Genomic DNA, 23,632 nt, shown 5'->3' on the forward strand with positions numbered 1-23,632 from the left:
TCTCTCATAACCTTTTGGTGATAAATTTTTTTCCCTTACAGTCTTTGTTTCAAACCCCTTTCAAGGAAATACACGTATTGATATTGATATATATATATATATATATATATAGAGAGAGAGAGAGAGCTGGACCTTAATGGATCATTATGGATGAGTCTTGGCCCAACTACACATGAAATCAGAGGTATATTCTGTTACTTAATTTCAGATGGTAACCAAAAACGTTCTTTTCTTCTAGGCACACGTAAATTGAATTAGTTTTGATTTTGTGTTTTCATCGATTTACGCACACAATTTTCACATTTTTTATTTCGTAATGACGCGTCTTCACCTAATTTTGTGGCTACCAGAATTTCAAAGAAGCAATATCATACAAGGCTGAAACCGCAATGCTCGAAATGAGTTTGGGGAAAGTAAGAGAACCCGCTATTCATTTATTAGTGAACTGCGACGTATGATATTTCATTCGACTGAATTTGTAATACTCTAAACAAAGACAAGGCTTATCTATATACTGTGTACATAAACAATCTAACTTGAGCAACTACATTGTAACATTGAATATTCCTCTCCCTTTTCACCTTGCAAGATCCATGATTCTTCAAGATCTTTCAAATCTTCACCCCACAGCTGATTATCGAATGGGTTGGAACTCATATCTTGTAATTTTTTCAAGTAGCTTATATCTTTTCCATTTGAATCCGACACTTTTTCAATCACTTGATCAAGAATCCAATTCCTGGGCAAGAATTTAGGGTTGTACTGTGCAGCATTTGGAACTTGTTGATATTCAGCAGATTTCTTCTTTAATCCGTTATAGATCTTGAGCCAACCAATGAATTGCTTAGCTATATCTTCTTTGTGGTTCCTGTTAGTATTTGGATCATATCGCTCCAAAAACAGCTCAGCTATATCTTCATAAGAAGAGTTGTTGAAATCAATATCTTGTAATTTCAAAAAGAATATATTAAAGTCAGTTTGCAACTTCTCTAACCCTTCCAACATTGGCATTAGTAATTGAACGTTTTGTGAATCGGGGTTCTTTTCATCAATCAATCCTGTAGCCAATCCCAATCTTTTAAAAAATGTTTCAACGTATTTCTTTGTGTATGCATATTGATATATCTCACCACCCATCTCTATGATTTTTGTTGCCCTAGTTATAATATCTTCTTCCCATTCCTCTTTCACGTGCTCATTGAATTCAGCATTGTCCAACAACTTCTGTCCTGCTCCTATCAACTCAGCCAAATCTTCACCTAATCGAGTCAAATTCCACCATATGGCAGTTGGAACATTTCTATACCCATACCTAGACTCATGGTCTTCCGAGTTGGGTGTATAATTAGGATCATATTTGTCCATAATTGAAAATGGTCCAAAGTCTATCGTGAGTCCTAGTATTGAGGTGTTGTCGGTATTCAACACACCATTCAAGAACCCATAACATTGACAAATCGCTGTGGTTTCGGCGTTTCTAATGATTGTTTCATAATACATTTTATCATAATCGGTTAATGAATCATCTTTCAAGTTTGTCAAGTCGGGCCTCAATTTACTGATGCGTTCAAAATTTTGAAACTTGTTTCCATCAATCGTAAACAACTCAGAAATAACATAGTCTGATAACTTGCGTACACCCTCACGATCACCTCTGTATCGATACAAGTCAAATGACCCTAATCTTACCCAACTTTCAGCAAATCTTGCCACAATTGCGCATCTTTCAACAGCATGTCGTTGTGCTAAAGTCGAAGGCAAGTAAGTCAATGCCAAAGCTCTAGTTGTGGGTATTCCAATAGCATTCAAATGCTCAGATATGATATACTCTCTAATCGAAGATCTCAAAACAGCCTTTCCATCGGCAAACCTTGAATATGGGGTAAGACCGGCACCTTTAAGTTGAAGCTCGTATTTGTGTCTATTGACATCCTCTTGTTTTGCCTTGTCTATTTCAAACAAGTTGACAACTCTTCCATCTCCTAATTGTCCTGCAAACTGTCCAAATTGCCACCCAGCGTAGGCTTGTGCATACGGCATAGGAAACCCTTTATCCAAAAATGCCTTTCTGTCTTCATAGAACTCACCACTAACGATCTTTTGAAATACGGGATCGTCCACTTCTGAAGGATCTAGTCCTAGATCCTTTAATGCTTTAGGATTGGCAATTAAAAAATCATATTCATCTCTAGGAGTAGGCAATACCCATGAAAACCCCCCACTTAATAAATTTCTTGGTTTATTACTAATCTTGTTCTCATTCTCCAAAGCAACTTCAATAGTGGGGATCCTATTATCAGGAGCAATGTGATTTGTAAAAGACGATGTCTTAACTGCATTTAAGAGCTTTGAGTTGTTTGTCATTCTTTTGGCTTGTCTAATCATGAAAGGAAAAAGAAAGAAGTGTAGATGGTGGCAAAAAGAAAAAATTGGTGATGATGTTTGATATAAAATGGTGATGGCTGCTTACTCATTTGATTAGATTGTTTTGTATAAGTCTAGTTCCGCTTTTCTTTGTGTTTGGTTTGTGTAACTATGGAATAGCGCTGACGTAATACAACACCGTGTATTCTTTTGAAGTTAAGTATTTTCCAGAGTAGAATAACCCCCATTTTGGCGGCTGGGTATTATAATGAACGATATGATTCAGTAAAGACTACCCTCAATAAGCTACAGCTTTGTTTCTAATGAATCTCGATTACTTCACTGTATACCTTCTTGAGTTCAATTTTTGAACAAACAAGGAGAAGTATCATGGTATTCAAATTTGTGATCAGTGACATCCCCACATCGTATTTCTTTCGAGATCACTTTCATGCCAATTTAAAGCAAAATTAAAAGCCTTCGTATATCCTCCTTCATCTAATCTCAGGTGTTACAAAATCTCAACAAAGGAAGAAAGAGGAAAAAAAAAATCTTGACCAAAACAATACGATCTATATTTAGATCCCTTTTTCGCTTGAGCCACTAGTACCAATGATATCGAAGCAAAGGTTAAGGCTCTTCCTCTTAATTGTGGTGGCATTAGTTGGTTTACATTTTCTCACAACAAACAATTTCAGGAACCAAGATTTGCAACGAATACTTGATGAATCGTTGAACAAAAAGCCAGAAAGTTATGATCATAAACAACCATCTCCTGGGAAAGATATTCCTGCAAAGACGAACCAACAAATCAATTCCAAACAACAGCCCGATTCAACAAAGGTCAAACTAAAACCAAAACCAAAAAACCCAAAGCTTGATGATTATACTATATTTTTTGATGATCTTGAGAAATACAAGATAAACCAACCATCCATCAAGGGAAAATACAAAGAAAAAGATCAGAAAGCAAAGGAACTCTTCTCCACTGAGGGCTCCTTCTTGTTTAATAAAGAGTATCTTGAAAATGTGTTGGACATATCTGAGACAACTTTTGAGGAAATGAAAGCCAGTCACACCAAATACGTCAATGAACGTATACCTCAGCTTTTGAATGAAGGAGTTGTAACTTTCGGTAAAATGGTCCCTAGTGATCCCGATTGGGAAATTTATGAAGGTTCATCGGGATATGTCTTGGTTGGTGGAGGCAGATATAGTTGGTTGTCGTATCTTGTTATCAAACAAATACGTGCCACAGGTGCACAATTACCAATAGAATTATTTCTTGCAACAGAAGATGATTATGAAAAGAGTTTTTGTGAGCACATTTTGAGAACCTACAATGCAAGATGTAATGTATTTGACAAAAAATTGGCTGAAGATTTACTGACTAGATTCAACATTGGTGGTTATCAATACAAAATGCTTGCGTTGTTGAGCTCGAGGTTTGAAAATGTATTGTATTTGGACTCAGACAATTTTCCAACAAGAAATGTTGACTACATATTTGATTCCGACTTGTACAAAAAAAATAATTTGATATTATGGCCTGATGCTTGGGCTAGAACTACCAACCCTATGTACTATGATATTGCCAATGTGGAAGTGAAGGAAAATAAACTCAGATACAGTGCATACGATGTTAAACAAGCTGGAGGAAAAGAAAACCTTCGTCCTTTGTCTGAGTTCACTTTTGAGAACTCATGGTTCCATGATTTCGAAGGAACTTTACCTGATCCTACGTCTGAAACTGGAATGTTTGTTGTCAACAAAACCAGTCATTTGAAGACTTTGCTTCTCTGCTTGTACTATAACGTGTTTGGTCCAGATTATTATTACCCAATTTTGACACAAGGATCCGCAGGTGAAGGTGACAAGGAGACATTTATTGCTGCTGCCCATGCGTTGAATGAGCCATGGCATCAAACTTTGAAGCAATTCCAATGGACCGGTTATCATTCAAAAGCATCGAATTCCTTTACCTCAAAAGCATTGGCACATTATGACCCAGTTCAAGCATCAACAGACACCAAGGGTGTGGATATTATTTTTATGCACTTGTCCTATCCAAAATTCTATCCTAATTGGTTAGTCGACAATCATGATCTTGTTTACCAAGATTCTGGTGAGCATATACGTATGTATGCCGGTGTGAGGGAAAATGTTGGCTATGACTTTGATTTACGTGTATTGCAGTTTTTCACTGAAAGTATTTGTCCTAACTATTACGGACCTAACGGGAAGGCAATTGATGAAGATGTTTCCTTAACCAAAGGTACAACGTACATGGGAGATTATCTTCAGTATATCAAAGACGAAGAGCAAAACAATATCAAACGATGCGAGGAAGTGTTTATTCCGCATTTAAAATGGCTAAAGGAGACGAATAATGTTAAGGAGACAAAAAAAGATGAGAAAGCCTAAACATGTTTAATATTATCTAGATAATTACTATAATTGATATATCCACAACCACCTTTTAACCATTCATTTTCTCAACAATATTGTTGACAACCTCATCAACGTTATCTCTGGAATACTTACTAACCATCAAAACATCAATCAAACTCTTTACTCCAATGTTGATATCATATTGTCCAAGTTGGTGTATAATCTCTTGTCTTTGTTCTGGTGTCATAAAGCCCAATTTGTCCAAAACTTTACCAACTTCTTCAATTGTTTTGATAGGAGGAACAGCAATAGCATCATTGAAACTATCGATAAGATTCATATGCTTCAAGACTGAGTATTGGGAAGTTGTACCAATAATCAACAACCTTCTGCCTCTAGGAGGTTTCTTGGTCAAGTAGACATTCAACACTTGTAAAATGTCATTCGAGAATCTAGGTCCTATTGGGTTATAGTTTATAATGTTTTCAATCTTGTCAATAACCAACACATTCAATGGTGATTTATGAACATCTCTGAAAACATTGTCGATTTCTTGAATTTTTCTGGCTTCTCCCATTCCAACTAAAGTCTCGGCAGATAACATCTTGATGAAGGGGAAATCACTATTTAAAGCTAAAGTGGTGGCAATGGCGGTCTTTCCAACTCCTGGTGGACCATACAACAAAACACTTCTCAAGGTTTCCGACTCACTTGACCTTACCACATCAATAATAGAATGTCCCTTCTCAAAAATATTTGCGATCGTTTGGTTGAATTTGATGATACCATGTTGCGCTTGCTGAGCAAGATCCTCCTCATCGGTACCAAAAGCTGGGCGAATATCATTTAAAGCCAAAAGAAAATCGTTTCTCGTAATGTGCATATTGGCAATTGATTCGGGGTCGATTTGTGCCAAGGATCCCTTTTTGGTGTGACGAGAAACTGCATATGACTTGGCTGAATTGCAAAGACCTTCAATTTCAGCACCAGTAAAGTTCTTTGTTAATAAACTCAATTCATCGAAATTGACATCCGGGGTTAACAATCCATTTTCTCTCAACTTTTTTGTGTGAATCATAAAGATATCTTTTCTACCTTTTTCATCCGGTAAAGCAATTTCAATCTGAATTTCAAATCTACCAGGTCTCAACAAGGCAGTATCAATCAAATCAAGTCTATTGGTCATACCAATAACAAGGATATTGTTTAACTGATCAACACCGTCCATTTTTGATAACAATTGGTTCACTACATTGTCACCAACACCAGTTCCGTCGCTTTTTCCTGAACCTCTTTGTTTGAATACGGAATCCAATTCATCGAAGATAATAACGTGCAAGTCGGAGTCCTCACCTTTGAGTTTATATTCAGCTTCAGCATCCTTGAACAAGTTACGAATGTTCTCCTCAGATGCACCAACATACTTACTCAACATTTCTGGACCATTGACTATCTTTGGTTCCTTACCATTCAACATTTTCGACAATTTACGTGCAATCAAGGTTTTACCTGTACCAGGAGGTCCATACAATAACAAACCTTTACAATGCTTGTAGTCCAACTTTTCTGCAATTTCGGGTGGCAAGATTCTCGAATTAAAAGCACGACGGAAGATATCTTGAAACTCAGAATCCAACCCACCGATACCCAAGTCCTCCAACTTGAAGTCAGGGTTGATGATTTGTTTTCTGGTATGGCGACGAGACTCTTGAGCACCATTACCACCAAATATTCTCGATTTCAAACTTTTACTTTTTGATATATTGATCTTTGATCCATCATAAGGGTAAAATACCACATCCGTCGACTTGATGAAAATACCTTTAGTTTTTATATCACCAGAATCTTTGAAACTCGGCAAATTATCTTTGGTGTTTACATCAATAATTTGAACTTGCTCCACCTTGACTGAATAGTAAACATTGTGAAAATCCATGTAGATCACTTGGGTGGGTTGCAATATTTGATTCTCATACTTTTGGTGGAAAATGTTGACCAATTCATCGTGATTCAATGGAGAGGAGTTCGATTTGGTTTTAACGAAATCAATCAGAAGATCAATAGCACCAAGGTATTGTTGTTGTTGTCCCGATTGAAAAATATCATAGGTCTCGATATTGACAATTTGATCAAACGAGTACTTTCCCCATGACCTCATATTTCCGGCCAATCCGATATGGCCAGGTTTCATACGCTCATCCTTGGCTATTGAATACACGAAAACGCCATCCAAAATGATTGGTGTTCTATCAGGGATATGAGCAAAATCACCGGGGTGCACAGCCACACAGTTTGCAACTACCACATCATTCCCGGGAGCATTGCTAACCCGTAATTGTTTCCTCAATACCTCCACTGGTTCGTGGCGTGGTGGATGATGAGGGCGACCTGAAATGTTGTGTGTTATCTTTGCTTGACTTGGTGAAGTGGGACTATTGGTCACTACATTAAATCCAAACTTTTCCATCATGTTCGGTATGTGAGGAGGTGGATGAGTTTGTAAATTCTATACCTGGTCTGAAATCTATGTGATTGGAAAATGTTGCAATTCTGTGTTTGCCACGTCCTTTTTCTGTACCTATACTTTTTGGCCAAACTTGCACTACCAAATTATCGAGTCAGTCTCAAGCATTGATACACCTAAACCTACTTTCAGCATTGATCACTGGCTACATGGTATCTTTGTTATGATATGACATTAGTTTATTCTTTCTGTACGTATGGTTGACATTTAAAAAAGGAGGAAATGAAAGTATCTCATCGGTCGCTGTCACTAATTTAAAAATCACTCAGAACAATAATCTTGTCAATATTTGACGCCACGGTACAATACTCAGAACCACACCTTCCATTCTTCTTGCAGTGTCACATCTCAACAACAACAACACATCAACAACCAAATTTTACCCAGCCACAAATGTCATTGAGCAAATTACCCCCACAAGAGGGAATTGTGTATACTTATGCCTTCAACTTGACAGCGTTTGAATTCACCGAATACAGCAAGAAAACCGCACCAAACATTATCTTGTTCATTGGAGGATTGAGTAATGGGCTTTTGAATGTGCCTTATTTGCCCACACTTGCCAAAGCTGCTACAAATTTCAAATCCCAGGATGGTGAGGATTGGAATCTAGTGCAAGTTTTGCTATCATCGGCATATTCAGGTTTTGGCACAACCAGCTTGGAAAAAGACACGAGTCAAATTAGAAAAGCAGTGGAATATTTCCGGTCTGAAGCTGGTGGTAAAAGACGCAAAATTGTGTTGATGGGTCATTCAACTGGGTGCCAAAATTCATTACATTACTTGACAAACATCAACAATAAGGAGGATGTGCCCGACACGGCTAAGGTCCAAGGAGCTATATTACAGGCGCCAGTTTCCGACTCAGAGGCATTATCAATTGAGTCAAAGAAGAAGGAGGTAGATGCCTTGCTTAGGGAAGTTTTCGTGGATTATCTTTCCGAAGGAAAAGGAGCGTATATTTTGCCGGAGAAGTTTAGGAGGCTTGTATTCAATACACCCATCACAGCCTACAGGTTTTTCTCTTTGTTCAGCAAGCGTGGCGATGACGATTTCTTCTCCTCCTATTTGACTGAAGATGATTTCAAAAAGACTTTTGGAAGTGTTACTGTCCCCTTGTTGGTATTGTATTCAGGTAAAGATCAATTTGTTCCTGCTTCGGTAGATAAAGCTGCTTTAGTTTCCAGGTTCCAAGATTCAACCCCATCTGAATATTGGAACTCCAACAGTAAGATTATTGAGGGGGCCACACATGAAATAGGTGATGGGTCCGATGAAGGTGTTACTGATATTTTGACTGAGTCCGTTTCCAAGTTCGTTAGTGATGTCTAAGGAATATGGTGGAGCTGTAGAAGTAGCACATTTGAAGGTAATGTGTCGCATGTGATTCACCTGTGCACGACCCTCTTTGTAAACAATTACGTCATCGGTCTTTTTTTAAAAAGTGCTGCTACCAACTGTGATGGACCTCTCTTATCAGGATCCGTCGGCGAAATAACTGCGAAAAAAATAAAATGGATTTAGAATTTCTTAAGCGAGAAACATTAATTACTGCAAAAATTGCGTTGCAGCTGAAAATGTAAACAAACAAAAAAATAATTTTAAGGCGCAACAAAAATAAAAAGACAATAACATTACTATTAAAAGTATTAGAGATTATATAGAGTACGATGAGCAACTTTCCCAACTAGGAAATTTTATTTAAATTTTTGTTTGTCCGTCCTTTTTTTTGTGTCGCCTTAGTTTTTACGTTTCGCGATACAAGATTACTTTACAAAAACGCGTCAAGGGTTAACTCCGATTGTATGATATTGATCGGAGTTAAACTTTTTATTTTTTTCATGCTATGCACCATATCTTGAAGTTAACACAACAAAACATCGTTGAATTGATCGTAGATATAAAAGTTACTTTGTAAACCAGTAAAAATATAAAAATTAAAAATATACACTTGTGAATCTTTAGTAAAGGACAAAAACAAACTAAAAGAAAACATGACTAAAAATAAATCCACCAACAACCAATAGGTTGAAAACAAATTGATTGAGTGATAATACTTCTTTGGGGTATGCGTATGTGTATGTGTATGTGTATGTGTATGTATGTGTAGTTTTACATTTTGAATTTTCGGGAACAATAAAGGATGGCAACACTTCACCAGGAAAGAGCATCATTGACTCGGCTCTTTTTTCAACGTTTCTACCTCTGCATCACATCGCACAACCATAATCACCAGCTTGGAGTACCAAATGCAGTTCCACCTTGATTCGATGAGGTTGAAGACCAAGAAACATTATGGGAGTGATGAGGTCCACGATTCAACACGGTTGTCGTTGGATGAGCTTGTTGTTCTTGTGAGCCATTAGTAGCAAACTGTTTTGCTTGTGGACCAGCTACCCCATGTTGGTAATTAAGACCTTGCATTGATGGCGGAGTAGCATTCCTTGCATTTGCGGTGTAATGCCCAGCTATCGGATTATGTGGTTGGAAAGGTTGAGGTTGGTTGATTGAGCCGACGGAAAGGCTATGCTGATGACCTGGACCATTGAGGGGCGGATAAAATGGAGGTACCATTTGCGCTTGTGGTGGTGGTGGTGTTGGCTGGTAAAACACGCCATTATTCATTTGTGGAGGAATTGGTGGGTATTGGTGCATTGCACGATTACCAACATCTTCTGGTATATAACCTCTCAAAGTAGCTTGACTGTCTCCACCGTGCAAATAAGTTTGTGGCGATGGATTCATACCATTGCCCGAGTTGTTTGAATGAACTGATAATACAGATGAGTTAGGGTTCATTACATTGGTGCTAGCCACTGGGGCGTACATGCTGCTTAACTCTTTGGCTCCGAAGACATTATTACTATTGCTAATTGACTTTGTTGAATAAAAGTTTGATGGCATAGAATAATTTCTTCTTTGCAAGCTGTTTTCCATTAGATACACATGGTCGACCGACAGGGTGCTTCCATTTTGGTTCGACATGGGCTCCAAATTGTTGCGGAAATATTGCTGTTGAGCATGTTGCTCAAACTGATAGGGATACTCTTGAGAATGTTGTTGGGGGCCAAGATTTTGGTAATTCTGTGGTCTAACTTGGTATTGCACCTCGTTGATAACAAACTCTCCATTGGCATTCATTTGGCTACTCTTTTTACTGACTTTGTTAATCGATGTTGAGGAGGATGTAGCCCCATTGTTGTTCAAAATTGTATTGATTTTCGATTGAATTCGTTTACCAAATGAAGACGCTATCTTACAATTCTGAAACCAATATTTGATGATGGTGATTTGCAAGCTTTGTTCACTTTCTTGTTCAGGTTGGTCCCGTTTTGGCAAAAGCAAGGAAACTTTTGACACATTGTGGTAGTTATTTTGTGGATTAACCAAGATGTCAAGCATAGTTTGGATGACATAATTTCCATACGGATCATTTACCAACACATTTAAATCGCCAGTCAAAATGTTGTAAATCAACTCAAATTTCAAATTTGCAAATGCCACATCCACCGTTTCATTATTAAAGCAATTTTTCATAAATTTTTCCACCACGTTTGAGCTAAACTTGGAGTTGCACAAATTGGTGAGACCTGATTGAAGAAAATTTTGAAACATTTTATAGTTTACATCGACGGAGTTGATTGAAATCAAATATTGCAACACATAGTTACCAAATTGATCATTAATTAACATTCTAAAATTGTCAAATTTTAAAATTGCCTTGGAAAACTGGTCCAACTGTTGCGGTGTAACATGATTAAGACATTTCTGTAATACACAACATCCATGCTTGTGAGTAGCAACGGTATACAAATCCTCAATTATGGAGTCGTAAATAAATTGACACTCAGGAGGATCATACTTGTTCAAGATTTTTTGAATAACATGGTTCCCATTCAAATCTCTAATCAAATCAATTATGTATGGCTTTAAGCCCTTTATCAATAAGTTCAATTGAGATGTACTATTCAAATTATCAATAATCTTTTGTAATGCTCTTGTACCATGTTGGTTAACAGATATTTGGCAAAGATTGTACTGTAAAATTTCCAATATCAAATTCAAATTTCCTTCGCTACAATATGGAGTCATCTTCTGCACCAAGTAATTACCGAAAGGGTCAACAATTAACTCACACATATAAGGGTATATTTGATCAAAGATAACCTCAAAATTTGTTGCCCTTACTTGATAATTTGATATCAAGTTTTCATCAATTTTCTTTTGCAAGAACCTGCACCCGTATTGATCCTTGGCAAGCTTTAGTATTTCTGGCTTCAACTGAGTAAGCGGCACCTTATTAATCGACACTAGATGTTCTTTGTCGATTTTTGGTGGTCCAACATCTGGTGGCACTGAAGTGTGGGTATAATTAATTGATGAAGGTGGTGTAGACGCAGAGGAGTTGGGGGCAAAGTCTCCCATGATATTCACAACATTTTCTGAGCCGACTCCGACAATAACATCCGCGCCATTGTATGGCTTCCTCATTAAATTTTCTTTATTGTCTGTACTGGTGTCAAGTATGTAATGTCCATCGTTATTATTGATACCAGTAGTAGCGGTGTTCTGTGTAATATTCTTCTCGTTGCTGTCGGTATTGGCAATATTCGTATGCTTATTATTGGTTGTGGTGGAATTATTATTGGTAGTGTCTAGTGATAATTTTTGGAAGGAGGAGACTTGAGACGATGGAGTGGAAGTTGTGGAACTGACTGACCCTTGGTTTGACGATGGAATAATTAAAGGAGCCGATATTACCTCATTATCAATGTTGAAATTAGGTAAGTTCAAATTATGGTTCAACTTGTTAGAAGAATCCCATAAAACCGATTTACCTATATTAGGATGAGTACCAAATTTTGCAAACGATCCATTAGACGATAAACTGCGATTGTGTATATACGAAGTGTTTGCGGTTGAAGACGATGAGTTGGAGGAAACAGTTGTGGATGTGGCAGGTGTTCTTGGTTGGTGGTGGTGAAGTGGTTGTTGGTGCAGGTGGAAATGTACAGAATTGATATTGGCACTATTATTAGAAGACAATGAATGATTTGGAGGAGTTGTAGGTTCGATTATTGAAGTCATTGAGTTGATGGAAAGACTATGTGGGTTATGGGTGTGTTGGTGTGGTTGAGACGAAGACATTATAAGATGTTTTTGCCATTAAACTCACGAGGAATAAGAAAGGGAAGTTTGTAATGGGATTGGAATTTTGGAATTGTGCTGATCCAATTTATAAAAATTAAATTTTTGGAGCTTATGTATGGGTACTGTATATACCACTACTAGCTACTACACCTCTCTCTTGTTTGTATACACACCCTTTTTGGGTATATGAGGTACTGTATATTAACTATATATATAAATAATACTACTAATACTACCAAAACCCATCGGTAGGTTGAAATACCCCTTTTATAAAGGCAAGTAGACAGGCGAAGTAAGCCTTCTCCTTTGTTGCAGCTTACAGTTGCAGCGTCGTTGATGAAGGCTTGCAAAAATTGATCAAAAGTCAATATATCGATTCGTCGGCTATTTTGATAGAGACCGAATTAATCATCTATCAGTCTGTGTCTGTGGTGAGTAAATAATTTGTCTTTGCTATTGTCTTTTGTAATAAAAGCCATGCGCAGTCTAGTTACACTTACGGTTATGTTTTTACAGTACACTCTCAATCACTAGAAACACAAAATACGAAAAAGTCTTACAACTTCTCAACGGAGTTCAAAAGGCGATTACAATTGTGGTTTTCAAGCCAGAATTATAAGCACAACATAAGGTAAACTTTGCTCTTGATACTTCGGTGTTGTTGTTTGTTGCTTAAACCTTACCCCTTTCTATTGATTGTCGCCGAAGTATGCATTTTGAATCAAAATCATTGTTAAAACAATTATTATCATTGTACTCATTTTGTAACACTTTAAACTCTAAATAGGTTGTTAAGATATAAACTCATTTGAGGTCGTTCTCAGCGTGCGTACATAAATTTATTGATGGCTAAACTCTGTTGTTGGTTTGCGGCAATCACTAGTTGATTAATTGCATGTCAGTAAATATTAGGCTGTCGTATAGTGAGTTCTAGATTTGCAATTTATTGCGCCTTGGCCATTTGAACAATGGAAAATTTCCTGGCTTATAATTCAAAACTACTACTGTCCGCACAAATAGAAGAACACACATTCAAATAAGGAATTACTCAAAAATGTGTATGTTGTTGGCTTGCCCCCTCCCCCTCCTTTCTTTTGTTTCTCCTTCATTATCGGGTGTAGTGGTTGTCAAGCAAAAAATATTCGCATTTTTGTGAAGTTTATTCAACAATCCCATCAGCAGGCGCACGAATAATTGACGATGGCCAAAGATCAAAGATCACAGCGACACATACAGACACACACAGACAAAGAGAGAACGATGGTCGTGTTAAGATACACCACAAAGAAAGGACAAAGTAGACAATATAAAAGTAAAAGCAACGGCAAAGAGCAAGGTAAAAAAAAGAAAAAAACCAAAAATGGAACAGCATGGCCCATAATTAGTGTGGAGAAGATTCTAAATCAATTCAGACAGTTTTGTATTTGTTCCCCGCTTCTGAATATTTTATAAATATAGGCAACGATTCCCAGGTAAGATAGGTTTAAACTGTAGACAGGTGAAACGAATTTGCCGTTTCAAAGACTGTAAGTTTCCCTAACTTAAAAGTTTCACATTCTCTACTCAACAATCATTTGCTGAAACACAAATGAGAAAAAATAAAAAATAATCTTTAAAACAAAATGATTTGAAAGGAGAAAACTAAACATAGTAAACAGGAAAAAAATTAATCGGACACACACCCACTCAGACAGACAAAATATTTAAACGACAACAAAAAAAAGTTTACTGTTAGAGAGATTGTCACACCCCTCATTTTCAGGACACTGTTAACACAACACAAATGAGCAGTTTATTAAAATTCTGAACAAAAAATTTGATTCTTCTTCCCTGAATAAGTAATTTATATGTTATTACTGCAACGCGCTAAAATAAAAATTTATCCCTGACAGACAAAAACTTGAAGTCTTGAGTCATTACGAGACACCAAACTACTAGCTTGCAATTACCGATAGGGCAAGCAAGATCTACCCATTATTGATTTATTTCTTACCATCACTAGATATGGTATACTTACACTAATCCTCTGATCTAATTCTAATTATGTCTGTTTTGTCAAAGTGCGTGTCTAAGGTGCATATGCATCAAGAAAAATGATAAAGATAATACAAATGATGGATTCTTCAAAGGGATGTCGTAGACAAACAGAAGAGCAATTTTAAAACATCAACATATGAGAGGGCTATTGCCAATTTGTCAGCTGTCATACAGTTCGTTGAGCAGTTTGAGTGGGTGATGGTTACATCAAACATGCTTCACTTGATCGATGCTAAAGTGTTAAAATATCAGAATGTAGTAGTATTGCCAATACGTCTACTAAACTAGCAAATATTAACCTCTCACACTCTCTAGATGACCTGCAACTTCGTGATCTAAGGCGCAACCAGATCTCGGGACAAATTAAAACACTTTTGTTTGGAGAAAAATGATGTCACAAGGTGACCATTACAATTATAAAGGCAAAAGTCGTTTTCTTATACCTGCCAATATGACACACATAATTTTTTGCATTTTATGTTGTGATGGCATGAGACGACCATGTCGTATCCTTCATTGCGCTCTATTCTCAACAATTTTGCGAATTCTTATTCATTCTCTGGTTGGCAACGCTCAACGCCCAACAAATGTACAAAGATGATACCTCAACGTGAGTTACTCACTCCTACGACTCATAGAAGTAATCCAATAGGATTCCATATTCTCTCAACGAAAGTGTTTTTTCATTAGTAGTACAAACACTAACTAAATAATACAAATGCAACAAATAGAACTAAAACTCAACTTTCTTCAATATACCAACGCCCCTGAACGACATATTGATTCAAAATATCAAGACCAAACACAAACTCACCTACCTGAACCTCATTCTCAACAGTCACACAACTAGCTATTCTTCTTGCAAGTCGATTCAGTTGTCGTTCTTGAATAGTCCGTTTCCTTTCATCCAACTCCTGCGTACTTGGAAAATCCAGTTGCATAAATCCTGGGGGAGACTCAAATTTTTCAAATATCTGCAGTAGTTTATCTTCAAATTCTTGTTCATTGTGATTGAAGTTGTAGAACTGCTTGTATTGATTAAATCTTTTGGCATCCATAATGGAGTTTCGTTTGATAAATTGGGTGAAATCATCAGGTTTATAGTTCTTATTAGCGACAAAATCACTAAAATCCCATGATATCTGTTTTATCGGATTACGAAACAAGTTTATTTTGAAATTGGAGTCGATTTTAAGCATACTTACGTAGTAACTTGAAAGATATTGTCTTGTTTGGATCAGGGTTAAATTCTTTGGAATCTCAATTGGGGGGGTTAAAGTTGGTGTAGCAACTGCTTGGCTGATGATGGTGGTATCCTCCTCCTGCGAATCGGCAATTTGCTCTACTTCGTCTTTAGTTTTGATCTTGCCACGAAAGATGGGTGGGGTATTTTCATCAACACCTTCATTGTCTTTGAGTTCAATATTCTTGTGGCGTGGCGCTTTTCGAGGCGGTGATCCAGTGGGAAAGTTCTCATTGTTGCTATTTCCAAAAGAGCCCAAATGCTTCTTGGTTCTTGTTCGCGTTGTTTCGATCCTGCGGTTGACAGATATGGACCCTGATGATGTAGTTTCAATGGCAGATTCCCTTCGCAGAATATAACTAACCTTCACCGGTGAGGAAGTTTCATCCATGACATTATCCTCTTCGTCAGTATCACTATACTGGGTAGAAAGTAGGTAAATATTGTCTATCGGTGATATTTTCAGATTGATATCGTTGGAACCAACCTTACATTTTTCCTGAGTTGATGTGGGGAGTATATTCATCACTGGACCCTTTTCTGGAGATGAAAGCTCTCTGGATCTTGCTTTAGCCAGTGCATTAGATCTCAATGTCTTTAATTCTTGTTGTTGAGTACGCAAGGTCTCCTTCAATACCTCGTTTTCTTCCCTTAACCTCTTGATTGCATTTTGATCTTCCTTTCTTAGCTTTTCAAAAGCTTCTTCTATTTTGTTATTTACCTGCTCAAGCATCTCACTTGGTAGACTACCCATGTCATTTGATGCAATAAGACGTGTGTTTACATCCAACAATAAGATCTAATCAAACAGTAATGTGCGAAAAGAAACGGTAGAAAAAAAAAATATTTGAAACTCCATCAGATAATCACAACCAACAACAGCATAGCAATTGACTAATAAATGTTTGGACTGACCTCATCAACAACTCCATCGTTTGGGGGATTTGGATCTGGGAATACTAATACAGGTGGAGGTGGCTTATTCGGCGCAAAGGCAGGATCCGTAGGCTCAGCGCCAAGTGGAGGTCTATTCGGTCAATCAAATACACAGCAGCAACAACCGCAACAGCAACAGCAAAATACATCGAGTGGATTGTTCGGAGGCAAACCCACAGGAAGCACAGGCAGTGGATTGTTTGGCCAGAGCAATACAACGGGTGCTAGTGGTGGATTATTTGGACAGTCAAACCAACAACAATCACAACAACAGGCATCACAGCCTAGTGGTCTATTCGGTAATGCCCAGAATCAACAACAGCAACAGCAACCTTCAACCGGTGGTGGTCTCTTCGGTCAACTGAACCAGCAGCAACCTTCTACTGGTGGAGGTCTTTTCGGTCAACAGAATCAACAACAATCGTCTACTGGAGGCGGGTTATTTGGAGGATCGCTGAACACTAACGCAGGGGGTAGTTTATTCGGTAAACCAAGCACTACTTCGGGTGGTTTATTTGGTGCCAACTCTTCTTCACAGCCAAGTGGGGGTATTGTCGGCGGTGGAACCAATACCAATCAACCAAGTGGAGGATTATTTGGTAACAGTAACACCAATACACAGCCTAGTGGAGGTCTCTTTGGCTCTAATACTAATCAGTCTAGTGGCGGATTATTTGGAAGCAAACCAGCAGCCGGAGGAGGACTTTTTGGACAAACGTCTCAGTCTCAGTCTCAGCAGCAGCAGCAACAACAAAATTCAGAAATCCAGTTAACCGCCATGACCAGAGTTGGCGATCTCCCGCCAAACATCAAGAATGAACTACAACAACTTGACACATATATAAACACTCAACATCTAATTGCAACTACCTTAGACTCAGATATGACCAAACACGATGACTTGATCAATACCATTCCAAAAGATATAACGTACTTGCAAAATAAATTACTATCTACAAAGCAAGCGCTTAAATTTGACACTAATCAGTTGCAAGATCTTAAAAATATGAATAACGAAATCACCGAAGACATAAACAACATCATGCAACTAATTATTCAATTGAGCACACCAGGGACAAAATTATCCAGTTCGTATCAGTTAAATGAATTCTTCATTAAGAAGATTAAAAAGTATTACGAAGTACTCAATATATATGAGGAGACCATCAATGAATTAGAGAGTGTGCTAAATGGATTAGAGAGGAATTGTAATGAAGGGTTTGGAAGTTTGGCTAGTATTGTTCAAGTCATTAAATCTCAATATGCTTTATTCATGGACCTATGTGAGACTATGGCACAATTACATAATGAGATAAATAGGCAAAGCAAGTAGAAATTGTAATATAAAGTAATTGCACAAACAATAGTTGATGATTTGATGCGAAAAGCAAAAAAAATTACACAGAACATAACTTTCAATAAGACTCCATGTATTCATCTTCACACGGTCATGTCTCGAGCCGATTACCTTTCCAAGTACCTAAATGGCTCTAATGATACAAAAAGAAAGGAAAAAAGGAAGAAAAAGAAAGAAGTCCCTGTGCAAACTTCTAATATAACAATTTCCAAATCAAGACAGTACCTACCTACACCCAGCCACGATGATCAAATCCTACTTGATGAAATCAATGACAATGACGAGTCCAAGCCCATCATAGTGGAGAACATAAAGGAGGATAAAGGTTTCAAACGAATAGATAATAAACCACTGGTCAAACCATCCCCACAAGAACAACAAGTATCCTCGGTAAAACCAACGACAACCTCACAATCCAACACGGTTTATCGTGACGCATCTGGTCGAATAATTGACATAAAAAAAGCTAAGCTGAATTTTGAAAAACGGAAACAACAAAACCAAGAGCAACGACAACGAATAGAAGTGCGTACTTCTGCTCAAGATCAACATCAACAAGAATCAGTCGAATTTAAACCTAAACTCAATGACAATTTCGAGGACCCACTAAACATATTCCAAGATAACGTTTCAAAAGAAAAACAAGAGTATGAAGATAAGCTGCGGTCTCAATTTACTTACAATAGAGGTGTTAACCCACGTAATCGATTTGATATACCCGCTGGCTATTTCTGGGATGGAATTGATCGATCTAATGGGTTTGAAGAGCTAATCTTGAGAAAGATTAATGAAAAGAGCTATACAAAGATGGAAGGGAGGTTTAATCAAGATTACGATTTGGATTTTGACGATGACTAGGGAAGTATTAGTCGTGGGGTTGTCTAGTTTTGAGGACACACAGGAATAACACTATCAGTCAAAGAAAAGAAAACTGCTGGATTGTACAGGGTTGTAGTGAACTTTTAAGTTTCGTGTCTTATTGTCGGCTCGAGCCACACTTTGTTTTGAGTCCTCGTTTATAGCCAACATAGCACTTCTTTAATGCGGAGCTTTTGTTTTTACTCTTTATGGTATATAGAGCGATTTTATCAGCCGTAGAAGTCGCAGAGGCTTTTGCGAAGTCAACTGGTGAGCAGGAAAGTAGCTAGCTCAGAATTGGTAGTGTCTTGAATCCGTGACAAAAAGCAAATGGTAAAACAAATCTTCATACTTGTATCATTTACCCCAAGCCACACCTCATGAATCATGCCACAGACTAAAATCCCAGGCTACTACTTTGATGAATCACGTGGAAGATATTTCAAGATTACAAATGGAGCTGTCCCCGCTGGTGGCGATACGACGCAAAAGTACCACAACAATGCAGTACAAGCTGAGAAACGTAGTCAACATTTTGAGAGAGTAGAGAAGCAAGATCAGAATAAGCACGATAAACCTATAAATAAAAAACGCCGTGGGCAAGATGTTATCAAAAATCCTCACGTGAATCCATATCGTTCGTCGAATAAACTCGACCAAAGACTACGAAAAGTTGAGTGGGATCACTTGTCGATGCTAAGTATGAAAGCAGGTGCTATTAATTTAAAAAGTGGGTATTTCAACAATGATATGGTTGATGCAATTAGATGTGGTATGAAGTTGAAGATGAACGAAATCATACCACCACAGGGCAAGATTGTGGCATATCATGAAAACTACTTTGTCATGTCCAGGTTTTTGGATGACGGTTGTGGGAGCATGCTCAACTTGGCAGTGTTTACAAATTCAGGAAATTTGTATGTCCCACCACAATCAATTTATTGCGCTACTAATGGTGGATGTGAGAATTTGACTCGAGATTTAGCTAAGTGTCTTTTTGATCCATACGGTCGGAACCCAGTGAACCCTTGTATATACGCCGGGTACGATAGTGCTGAATCCACTTCTAACATTCTACAGGTATATTCATTCTGTGGAGAGAAGTATTGTACTGTGGTCAAATTCCATACTTTCTGTTCAGATTATAACTCTTTTGAAGATTTGACCGTACCGTTAATGAAATTTCTCAAAAGTCAGTTCAACAAACTTCATAAAAAGGGTCGCAAGCTCAGTAAAGCTTTTGGATTGAATACGTTTGAATTTGTTGGCTCTACCAAGACCAGTATCGATGAAATCAACGCAGTATTGAGGAGTGGTGCCAGGGCGTCTCACGCGAGGGCTCGATTGGATTCATTTTTGAATACTCATGACAGTGAGAAACCAAACTACATTTACCGGCCGACAAAAGATTACACTCTCTGTATCATTGAAGATTGCACCATTGTGGGCGGGCAGGCTGTTGCAGTAACTTCCGATGGTCAAATTGTCTATTTTGAATGGAACCATCGATTGAAGAGGTTCCAAGAGTTCAAACTATTTACCACTCAATTGCCGATGCCAAATGCTCTGGTTAAGCTTTTAGGAGATTTCGTATATGTGAGTACAAGCAATGATATTTTAATTATAAACTACAAAGAGAAACAAATTGAACGACACAAGTTTGAGAAGCTTCGCAAGTTTTTCATTTTGTCGCCTACACAATGGATAGTTATCAACCAAAGTCAGATTCGTTATTATGATCCTAGTTCAAGAGAATCTAGTCTCATCATGTCATACAATAATGGTAATGATGCTCGTCAACAATTTGAAATAGTAAACAATCACTTGATCTTTAATCTTGGCAACAAATTTAAAGTAATTAACTTGTGTCGAGCAACCAAGGATCAACATGCTTTATTGGAATTAGACTTTGATACGTATAAGTATGGGCATTTCAAACACTTTAAATTAGACCGTATAATAGACATGGGAGTGAAAGATGGTCGAACTGTTGTGGGATTTCAATTTGCAAATGATGGCAAGACTCACACACGTTTTGAATCGTATTATATATAGAGTATATCTTAATTTAGTTGATGCTCAGTTACATTTTTGGTGCATTGAATAAAGCTTGTTATTATCAGAGATTACGCACGAAAGTTATGAAGAGATGAGATAGTTCAAAACTTCTCAGTACGAATAGGCTAGTCATTAAATGAAACACATAACAAAATCATTAAAATAAATCTATGAATTAAAACAAATTGGGAAAGTTGCAAAGTTTTATGAGATGGAACAAAAGACTGGAAACGCGATTATGTATGAAAGTAGGTTTCAAATACAATGCTTCTCGATCGCTCAACGCTAATCCCCTACCACTATCTATATCTATAATTCTTGGTTTTCATTTCTATTGCCTTATGTGAAATCTATCGTCATGTCACATTCGTTTACTTTTTTTGAATATAGTTTAAGTATGAATTGTAATCGAACTTTCCAAATTTGTAATCAATATCCATAAACAATGTCATAGCATCATATGATTTGTATGTATAATTAGCAGGCAATTTGACCAATGCATCTTGGTCTTTGTTGACGTTCGGGTCAATGGCTGACTTGTTGAGATAAATCAACCTATCACCTTTCTCTTGTGAGTTGTAGACTTGGTCGTTGGTCAAGTTATAAACACCTGGATAACCGCTAATGGCCTTAAAATTGGATTCTCTGGTAATTGGTGGTGTCAATGGGAACAAGCTTTGCAATAACTCATAAGAAGCTAAAGTAAAACCAAATTGTGGTGATGATCTAAATACTCTGGCCAATGAACCTTTAAAAAATGCAGAAAATCCTTCTTGTTTCAAAATTGAAGCACCACAATCAAAGATACCTTTATACTTAATATCATTCTTTTTACCGGCAACTTGTAATCTAGTTTTTATTACATCAGCAGGAGTGGTGAAGAAGGCAGCTGGGGCACCAGCCAAAGCACCAGATACCAACAATTGCCATGTTGACAATTTTTGCTTCTTGGTAGAATCATTCGGATCGAAACCAAACATGTACTTTTTCAAGTTGGCATACGTTGGGAAATAAATTGCTGAAAAAGGCACATCTCTTAAAAGACATGCAGTCGCGCCCTTATATAAACCTCTGAGACCCAACTGTCTAACAATTTGACTGGCACTCATATGTTTGATTGGAATTTCACCCGGTTGCGTCAAATTCTTGGTATTACCTTGCATTTGCAATCTAATCTTTACAATTTCCAAAGGATTAGTAAAGATGACTTGACAAGCACCAGCAGACATACCAGCCAAAATTTCCCAATTCATGGTAATTGATCCATCTTCCGCAGTTCCAATTTTACGAACCAAATCATTGACTGTCAATTTAATAGCTTTTTCTGGAGCAACACCCACCAATTGAGCAGCCAAACCTGAATATAATCCCTTAAAACCTTCTTTTCTCAAAATTTTCTTGAAACAGTCCAATGAGTTATCGTACAATGCCTTGTGCTTTTGGGCTTGCATTCTAGTTTTGACCAAATCAATAGGGTAAACAGCAGTAGCACCAATACATCCAGCAATGGACCCAAGGAAAAATGAATACAATGAGTCGTAAATTGGCCACAAGGAAAAGTTGTCGCTGGATTCATGAGTCGAATGACGACTTTGAGGATGCTCAAATATCGGAGCCAAGGAATTAACATTGTTACTAACGTTGGGGTTCAAGAATGACATCATTTGTTTACGAGGGATGCTATCACCACTCTCTTGGTTGATCAAGTAGTAAATCAAATCCAAAGACAAGTTTGAAATTTGTCTAAAGTTAGCTGATTTCAATAATGGATCGTTCAAATGATTGTACAAATCCTTTTTGTTAATGATGATATCAGCCTTATCTTTAGTTGTTGGTGGGGTATTTACAATAACTTCATTAATCATGTCGACCTTACTCAATGTATCATAGATAAATAAGACATTGGATAGTGAGTATTCCTTTTGGTTATCAAAGAATCCAGTGATGTTAGGTAAGTTTTTCTTCAATTTATCAGATAATTTATGACTAAACGTGTTCGTCAAGATTCTCACTAAATCTTCACCTGAAATTGTCTTGTTCTTACCAGCAGCGACTTCAAAATTTCCAATTAATTTCGTAACGGGTAAGAAGCTGATCAAAGTGACAAAATCATTGAATCCAATCTCTCCCTTTGGTTCAAAAAATTTGGGGAAATAAATCCAGTTCAACTTGATCAATTTTTGTTGATATTGAGGGTCGATGGATGAATTGATCTTGTTCAAAATATCGACACATTGATGATAGGTGATTTTTGAGTTAACATTATCACTCGAGGATAAAAATTCATACAACAATTTATATTCACCATCAGTCGAGGTCAAAGTGTTGATAAAGTGTAACCAGTTAGCCTCAGTAACAAAGCCCTTTTTCTCAGTGTCAGCAACTAGGTACAAAAGTGAGAATGCTGACTTGGGGATATCAGTTTGAAATGGTGATAAAACATTGATGAAATCAGGTAAAGTCAATACTTTCTCTTGATTCTTGCCAACAGTCGCAAAATCGTTGAAAATCTCTTTGGCTTTTATCTCAGTAGACATCTTGGTACTAGTATTGAGTGAGTTGTCGATTTTAAAGAAAATGTGGGGATATTTAGCGTATATGGAAAGGTTTTGTTATGTGACTCAAGTCTATATGGAACAAAAAATACAAAAAATTGGGCAACTTTTGAAAAACTGATGAAGTAAAGTCTATCCAAGGACGTGTGGGTTGAAGA

The 23,632-nt window shown here is 37.3% G+C and overlaps 10 protein-coding genes across 10 annotated transcripts; 5 read left to right on the top strand and 5 right to left on the bottom strand. All coding sequences in view use genetic code 12, as the record gives it.

The window, feature by feature from the left end:
* Positions 1-531: 531 nt before the first annotated feature.
* CORT_0D02840 (hypothetical protein) lies at positions 532-2,385 on the bottom strand (the record flags this gene model as incomplete). The annotated part of the gene is made up of 1 exon (XM_003869216.1): positions 532-2,385. The coding sequence occupies one exon, from the start codon at positions 2,383-2,385 to the stop codon at positions 532-534; it is 1,854 nt and encodes a 617-aa protein (XP_003869265.1).
* Positions 2,386-2,976: 591 nt separating this feature from the next.
* On the top strand, positions 2,977-4,788 carry CORT_0D02850 (Mnn2 alpha-1,2-mannosyltransferase; the record flags this gene model as incomplete). The annotated part of the gene is made up of 1 exon (XM_003869217.1): positions 2,977-4,788. One exon carries the CDS (start codon positions 2,977-2,979, stop codon positions 4,786-4,788), a length of 1,812 nt encoding a protein of 603 aa, XP_003869266.1.
* A 55-nt stretch (positions 4,789-4,843) lies between these two features.
* CORT_0D02860 (Sec18 protein) lies at positions 4,844-7,225 on the bottom strand (the record flags this gene model as incomplete). Its single annotated transcript, XM_003869218.1, has 1 exon — positions 4,844-7,225. The coding sequence occupies one exon, from the start codon at positions 7,223-7,225 to the stop codon at positions 4,844-4,846; it is 2,382 nt and encodes a 793-aa protein (XP_003869267.1).
* A 447-nt stretch (positions 7,226-7,672) lies between these two features.
* On the top strand, positions 7,673-8,611 carry CORT_0D02870 (hypothetical protein; the record flags this gene model as incomplete). The annotated part of the gene is made up of 1 exon (XM_003869219.1): positions 7,673-8,611. One exon carries the CDS (start codon positions 7,673-7,675, stop codon positions 8,609-8,611), a length of 939 nt encoding a protein of 312 aa, XP_003869268.1.
* An 897-nt stretch (positions 8,612-9,508) lies between these two features.
* Positions 9,509-12,427, bottom strand: CORT_0D02880 (Mpt5 RNA-binding protein; the record flags this gene model as incomplete). The annotated part of the gene is made up of 1 exon (XM_003869220.1): positions 9,509-12,427. One exon carries the CDS (start codon positions 12,425-12,427, stop codon positions 9,509-9,511), a length of 2,919 nt encoding a protein of 972 aa, XP_003869269.1.
* A 2,780-nt stretch (positions 12,428-15,207) lies between these two features.
* Positions 15,208-16,464, bottom strand: CORT_0D02890 (hypothetical protein; the record flags this gene model as incomplete). The annotated part of the gene is made up of 1 exon (XM_003869221.1): positions 15,208-16,464. One exon carries the CDS (start codon positions 16,462-16,464, stop codon positions 15,208-15,210), a length of 1,257 nt encoding a protein of 418 aa, XP_003869270.1.
* Positions 16,465-16,611: 147 nt separating this feature from the next.
* On the top strand, positions 16,612-17,979 carry CORT_0D02900 (Nup49 protein; the record flags this gene model as incomplete). Its single annotated transcript, XM_003869222.1, has 1 exon — positions 16,612-17,979. One exon carries the CDS (start codon positions 16,612-16,614, stop codon positions 17,977-17,979), a length of 1,368 nt encoding a protein of 455 aa, XP_003869271.1.
* A 45-nt stretch (positions 17,980-18,024) lies between these two features.
* CORT_0D02910 (hypothetical protein) lies at positions 18,025-18,861 on the top strand (the record flags this gene model as incomplete). Its single annotated transcript, XM_003869223.1, has 1 exon — positions 18,025-18,861. The coding sequence occupies one exon, from the start codon at positions 18,025-18,027 to the stop codon at positions 18,859-18,861; it is 837 nt and encodes a 278-aa protein (XP_003869272.1).
* A 387-nt stretch (positions 18,862-19,248) lies between these two features.
* CORT_0D02920 (hypothetical protein) lies at positions 19,249-20,916 on the top strand (the record flags this gene model as incomplete). The annotated part of the gene is made up of 1 exon (XM_003869224.1): positions 19,249-20,916. The coding sequence occupies one exon, from the start codon at positions 19,249-19,251 to the stop codon at positions 20,914-20,916; it is 1,668 nt and encodes a 555-aa protein (XP_003869273.1).
* A 374-nt stretch (positions 20,917-21,290) lies between these two features.
* Positions 21,291-23,456, bottom strand: CORT_0D02930 (mitochondrial carrier protein; the record flags this gene model as incomplete). The annotated part of the gene is made up of 1 exon (XM_003869225.1): positions 21,291-23,456. The coding sequence occupies one exon, from the start codon at positions 23,454-23,456 to the stop codon at positions 21,291-21,293; it is 2,166 nt and encodes a 721-aa protein (XP_003869274.1).
* Positions 23,457-23,632: the final 176 nt, after the last annotated feature.

The sequence above is a fragment of the Candida orthopsilosis genome (assembly GCF_000315875.1).
Source record: "Candida orthopsilosis Co 90-125, chromosome 4 draft sequence".
Taxonomy (NCBI): domain Eukaryota; kingdom Fungi; phylum Ascomycota; class Pichiomycetes; order Serinales; family Debaryomycetaceae; genus Lodderomyces; species Lodderomyces orthopsilosis.